The sequence below is a fragment of the Pholis gunnellus genome (genome assembly GCF_910591455.1).
Source record: "Pholis gunnellus genome assembly, chromosome: 2".
Classification (NCBI taxonomy): Eukaryota; Metazoa; Chordata; class Actinopteri; order Perciformes; family Pholidae; genus Pholis; species Pholis gunnellus.
The window spans coordinates 302161-309208 of record NC_136536.1 but is presented as its reverse complement, the minus strand read 5'-3'; the positions used below and the strand labels follow the sequence as shown (position 1 = coordinate 309208).

The following is a 7048-nucleotide window of genomic DNA, read 5'->3' as shown; positions in this document are numbered from 1 at the left end:
TGTAACCTTATTTAATACAATGTAACCTTATTTATCACAATGTAACCTTATTTAATACAATGTAACCTTATTTAATACAATGTAACCTTATTTATCACAATGTAACCTTATTTAATACAATGTAACCTTATTTATCACAATGTAACCTTATTTATCACAATGTAACCTTATTTAATACAATGTAACCTTATTTAATACAATGTAAACTTATTTATCACAATGTAACCTTATTTAATACAATGTAACCTTATTTAATACAATGTAACCTTATTTATCACAATGTAACCTTATTTATCACAATGTAACCTTATTTAATACAATGTAACCTTATTTATCACAATGTAACCTTATTTAATACAATGTAACCTTATTTATCACAATGTAACCTTATTTATCACAATGTAACCTTATTTATCACAATGTAACCTTATTTAATACAATGTAACCTTATTTATCACAATGTAACCTTATTTATCACAATGTAACCTTATTTAATACATGTAACCTTATTTAATACAATGTAACCTTATTTATCACAATGTAACCTTATTTATCACAATGTAACCTTATTTAATACAATGTAACCTTATTTATCGCAATGTAACCTTATTTATCGCAATGTAACCTTATTTATCACAATGTAACCTTATTTATCACAATGTAACCTTATTTAATACAATGTAACCTTATTTAATACAATGTAACCTTATTTATCACAATGTAACCTTATTTATCGCAATGTAACCTTATTTATCACAATGTAACCTTATTTATCACAATGTAACCTTATTTAATACAATGTAACCTTATTTATCACAATGTAACCTTATTTAATACAATGTAACCTTATTTATCACAATGTAACCTTATTTATCGCAATGTAACCTTATTTATCACAATGTAACCTTATTTATCACAATGTAACCTTATTTAATACAATGTAACCTTATTTATCACAATGTAACCTTATTTATCACAATGTAACCTTATTTAATACATGTAACCTTATTTAATACAATGTAACCTTATTTAATACAATGTAACCTTATTTATCACAATGTAACCTTATTTAATACAATGTAACCTTATTTATCACAATGTAACCTTATTTATCGCAATGTAACCTTATTTATCACAATGTAACCTTATTTATCACAATGTAACCTTATTTAATACATGTAACCTTATTTAATACAATGTAACCTTATTTATCACAATGTAACCTTATTTAATACATGTAACCTTATTTAATACAATGTAACCTTATTTATCACAATGTAACCTTATTTAATACAATGTAAACTTATTTATCACAATGTAACCTTATTTAATACATGTAACCTTATTTATCACAATGTAACCTTATTTAATACAATGTAACCTTATTTATCACAATGTAACCTTATTTAATACAATGTAACCTTATTTAATACATGTAACCTTATTTATCACAATGTAACCTTATTTAATACATGTAACCTTATTTATCACAATGTAACCTTATTTATCACAATGTAACCTTATTTAATACATGTAACCTTATTTATCACAATGTAACCTTATTTAATACAATGTAACCTTATTTAATACATGTAACCTTATTTATCACAATGTAACCTTATTTAATACAATGTAACCTTATTTATCACAATGTAACCTTATTTAATACAATGTAACCTTATTTATCACAATGTAACCTTATTTATCACAATGTAACCTTATTTAATACAATGTAACCTTATTTAATACAATGTAACCTTATTTAATACAATGTAACCTTATCAAGTGTTCGCGTGTTTCTCTGGGCTCATGTGTGTCTCTGTGTTCCAGTCGAGAGGAGGAGGAGATTCAACATCAACGATCGGATCAAAGAACTCGGAGATCTCGTCCCCAAATCCAGCGACCCGTCAGTAAACTCTCCTCACACTCTGCAGTACTACTAGTACTTCACTAACACTACTTTAGTACTTCTATCTGTGTGTAGATGTATCACAGTACTTCATTCAAACATTCATCACATTACTTCAGGATTCAAATAACGTCTGAAAACAGATCTACTCTGTGTTTACATCTCCACATATATGTGTATATACAGCACATATATGTGTATATACAGCACATATATGTGTATATACAGTACATATATGTGTATATACAGCACATATATGTGTATATACAGTACATATATACAAAGACATGTGTATGTGTATGTTTCTATTTATATTAGGGGTGTAACAATACACGCATTATTATTGAACCGTTCGGTACGCATTACCAACCGAACAATACGTTTGAATAATACTAAAAATATAATAAATAAATCAAATAAAGCTTAAATTGTGTGAAATATAAAGTTCTCTCGGTGGAGCCACGGCGCTCAACATGGAAACCCACCAACAGACAGCGTGCTCTCTGACACGCCCACCACGGCACGTTAGCGCTGTGAGGCGCTACACCAAGCTAGCTCGGTGCAATAATGCTAACGACATTATTACCAGACCAGAAGTAGAAGATCCTCCAGCGGCCTCAGGTCTGGTGTTTAGAGCCACTTTGGTTTCTCTGTGAACTATGAGGGCGATGGAGAGAGAGCGGTGGATAGAGAACAACTACACGAGTGAAGGCTACATCAGCGGGAACGCCTCAAACACGTTAACGCGTTTACGCCGACATCGCCCCCGTGTGGCAGTGAGTGGAACTAAACGAGAACCTGGAGCAGCGCACACGCTTCAAACTCTCCCCGAAGCGTTTAGGCAGCTTGTTCCCCACCGAGTCCACCAGGGCTGAAGATCACCACCTGATTGGTCCATTCATAGACACGAGACCGGACTCTGGAGCACTTCTACCCTCACGGTGCCGTGTTGGCACAGCGTCACTCGGCTGTGCCTGGAACCTCTGTCCATAGCCAGACGCTGTTTCCACTGCAGGTGATATCGTCACTTCAAGCAGATCTGTGCTGCTCGCAGAACATGTGGACGTTCTCATCGTTCTGAATAAAAGATCTTACCGAACCATCACACGCACACGTACACACGTACACACGTACACACGCACACGTACACACGCACACGTACACACGTACACACGCACACGTACACACGTACACACGTACACACGCACACGTACACACGTACACACGTACACACGTATACACGCACACGTACACACGTACACACGTACACACGCACACGTACACACGTACACACGTACACACGTATACACGTACACACGCACACGTACACACGTACACACGCACACGTACACACGTACACACGTACACACGCACACGTACACACGTACACACGTACACACGTACACACGCACACGTACACACGTACACACGTACACACGTACACACGCACACGTACACACGTACACACGTACACACGCACACGTACACACGTACACACGTACACACGTATACACGCACACGTACACACGTACACACGTACACACGCACACGTACACACGTACACACGTACACACGTACACACGTATACACGTACACACGTACACACGTACACACGTACACAAGCACACGTACACACGTACACACGTACACACGTACACACGTACACACGTACACACGTATACACGTACACACGCACACGTACACACGTACACACGCACACGTACACACGTACACACGTACACATACACACGTACACACGTATACACACATGTGAATCTCCAGATGTATTATTGTGACTAGAACTCCTTATGCTCGTTAGTGCTGTGTGTGTGTTAACGAGGCGAGGCCTGTGATTGGTCGATCAGGGAGTCGAGGTGGAACAAAGGAACCATCCTGAAAGCTTCGGTGGACTACATCCGAAAACTCCAGAAGGAACAACAGAGAGCCAGAGAGCTGGAGGAGAGACAGAGGAGGCTGGAGAGCAGCAACCAGGCGCTGCTGCTGCGTGTGCAGGTGAGGCCGTCACTCCGCTGCTCCCCTTCACCCCTTCACCCCTTCACCCCTTCACCCCTTCACCCCTTCACCCCTTCTACACACTCCACACACTCCACACCTCACACACACTCACACACTTGTTTATTGTCCTGTTATCTGATCTCTCTGTACGTTGGAATATGTTTCTACTGATTGCTGTTGAATGTGATGCTCGTCGTATGTTCGTGATTCTGATTCGTATTATTTGAATTCTCTGTTATAATTACAATAATTATAACAATAATAATAATAGTTCTGATCCTTTCTCGTAGGAGTTGGAGCTTCAGACTCGCCTCCACAGCCTCTCCTCCTCCTCCTCACCTCTGCCCACCTCCTTCTCCTCCTCCTCCTCCTCCTCTCTGGACCCCCGGGCCCTGCTGTCCCCCGCTCTGCCTCACCCGTTCTTCCCCTCCTCCCTGGTGACTCCCTGTCTGGGTCTGGACGCCCTGAGCTTCGTGGACCTGGACGAGCCTCCTGGAGCGTCGGGGGTCTTCTCCTCAGACCTGATGTGTGAGGTCGGGCTGGAGGACATGTTGATGGAGGAGGGGGGGGGGGGAGGGGTGCGACCCCCTGCTGTCTTGTGGAGCCTCAAAGACCAGCAGCAGGAGGAGCAGCTTCAGCATGGAGGAGGACCTCTGATGGTCTCCTCCTCAGACCGCCGGCTGATTGGCCGGCAGAGTCTCAGTAACTTTTTTAACGTTTTTTATCTGGTAACCTGAACGCACCACCACTTCCTGTCTGATGAGCTTCTGATCAAGTGGAGAGAAAGTTTATTTATTTTAAACTACAAACGCTTTCTGTGGTAAAAATACATCTGTTCTAACTGTTAACGTTAGCAATAGCATGTTCACCCCATGGCCACGCCCCCCATCAGTGATGTCACAGTTTCACCTGCAGCATCAGAGGTGATGATGTGACTCTGATCAGGTGATTACTGATCTGGTTGATTCAACCGTTTCAGAGTTCAGTGAAAGACATTTATTAAACATTGAATGATTTATTAAACACGAATGAGCTAATGCTAGTAAAGCTAACTGCTTTTATCCGAGAGCTCAGGAGTCACAAACAAACGATCATTAGAGTCTGAAACAAACATGACGTCATGGCAACATGGTGACGCTCACAGTTAGCTTTCTATTATAGCTAGCTATAGTTATAAAGTATTAAATAAACTACAACCATCTTGACAATCGATTCATCGGTTTGAGGAATTTTTTTTAAGAAACTAAATGTAAAGATTCTCTTGTTGACGCTTTTTATTTGTGAATATCTTCTGGTTTCTTTATTCTGTGACAGTAAAACCCTGTTAGCTGTAGCGCAGTTCTCCACATGCTAACTGTTAGCTGTAGCGCAGTTCTCCACATGCTAACTGTTAGCTGTAGCGCAGTTCTACACATGCTAACTGTTAGCTGTAGCACAGTTCTCCACATGCTAACTGCTAGCTGTAGCGCAGTTCTACATATGCTAACTGCTAGCTTTCTATGAACTCTCTAGAACTGTTAACCTGTGAACCAGAACAAAGCAGATTAGCTGTTAGCTTGTTAGCGTAGCTTCAGTTGTCCGTCTTGATAAAGGGATTCTTGTTCTTCTGATTTTGTCTGAATATGATCCGTTTTAATTTAGCATCATGTTTGTTTTTATAGATTCAAACTTATATAGAAATAGCCATTTAAGAAAAATAGATTTAGTCTCTTATGTGTTTTGTTTCAATGTGTTTCTATGACAACGATCATTTCTTCATAAGGCATCATGGTGTTTACAAAATAAAGGTCGGGGGTATTTGTCTATTACATGTGTATTACACAATATATATATGTTTGTATACACACAGTATATAAACAGCACGAAAGTGAGGACATTTGTGTTTGGTCGATTATTTCTTTGTTGTAATTCTTCTTGGCAATAAATCTTGAATGAGCCAAACAGCTGATTCTGCCGTTGACTCTTGTTTGGTGGTTGATTGAATTCTGAAGAAACGAGACACAGGCAATTTAACAATATATTCATTTAACAAAGAGAACCACACACAGCCACACCAGCTGAGAGCTGTGAGAGTCACCCAGATGTTCAGTGTCTCTAGCAGTAAGTCCTGGTCCACCGTGTGGACTGCAGCACTGAGATCCAGTAACACTCAGACTGAGGTTCATTGTGTTTCAGTGCTGTGGTGTCTGAGCCTGACTGGAGACATCAGAACATTATTTACGGCCAAGAAGTTGTATATATCGGCCGATCATGTTTCATAGTTAAAGTCTAAACATCCTTCTTCAGCAGCGCTTTAATAACTGCTGTGTTTAGCCTGAGAGAAGAGACGTGTTTACAGTCTGTAAAGGTCAGAGGTCATGCAGCTTGAAGTGTGTTGGTAGAATATCAGCAGCAGGAGGACGACTTCACATGTTGTATAATGTCTTCAAGGCTTCTACGGTCGATTGAGTGAAATGGTGTCATGATATGTGAACGTTATTCAGAGATGACATCACTTCCTGTGGGTGGTGTGGAGGACGGACTGCTCGTCTCAGTCATTGAGGTACACTGATTGCATGCAGGTGGAGCTCAGCAGCTACTGACACTGGAGGTCTGTGACAGTAGCAAATAAGGAGCGTGTGTTGTTATTGGTTATGATGTCAGAGACACACACACACACACACACACACACACGCACACACTCTCACACACACACACACACACAAATAACTCAACAGGAGGGTGGACTCCAGTGTGTTTAAGGGTTCTTTATACCACGAATTAATATAATAATGATCATTAGTATATTCATGATGATGATTATTATGATTATTGTTATTATTATTAATAAATATATCATATATCATACATATAATTTCCTTACACACAATATATCATTTATTAATATTTTACTAATTCAATATATTACAATTAATATAAAATAATACAAATATTAACAACAAGACGTTTTGTAGAAAGATTTTGTGTTGTTTGAGTGTGAATCAGTGTTTCAGTCATTATTATTATTATTATTATTATTATTATTATTATTATTATCCACTGTGCTTCATATCACATAAATGACTCTATACCCGGGTCCAGACCGGGTCCAGACCGGGTCCAGACCGGGTCCAGACCGAGCCG

The 7048-nt window shown here is 39.1% G+C and overlaps 1 protein-coding gene across 1 annotated transcript in view; it reads left to right on the top strand.

The window, feature by feature from the left end:
• tfe3a (transcription factor binding to IGHM enhancer 3a) overlaps window positions 1–5868 on the top strand; it is a 22565-nt gene extending 16697 nt beyond the window's left edge. The window contains 4 exon segments of the mRNA XM_079168096.1: window positions 1831–1906; window positions 3775–3922; window positions 4216–4505; window positions 4507–5868. Coding sequence (XP_079024222.1) covers window positions 1831–1906; window positions 3775–3922; window positions 4216–4505; window positions 4507–4582 — 590 coding nt within the window. The 3' untranslated portion in view covers window positions 4583–5868.
• The last annotated feature ends 1180 nt before the right edge of the window (window positions 5869–7048 follow it).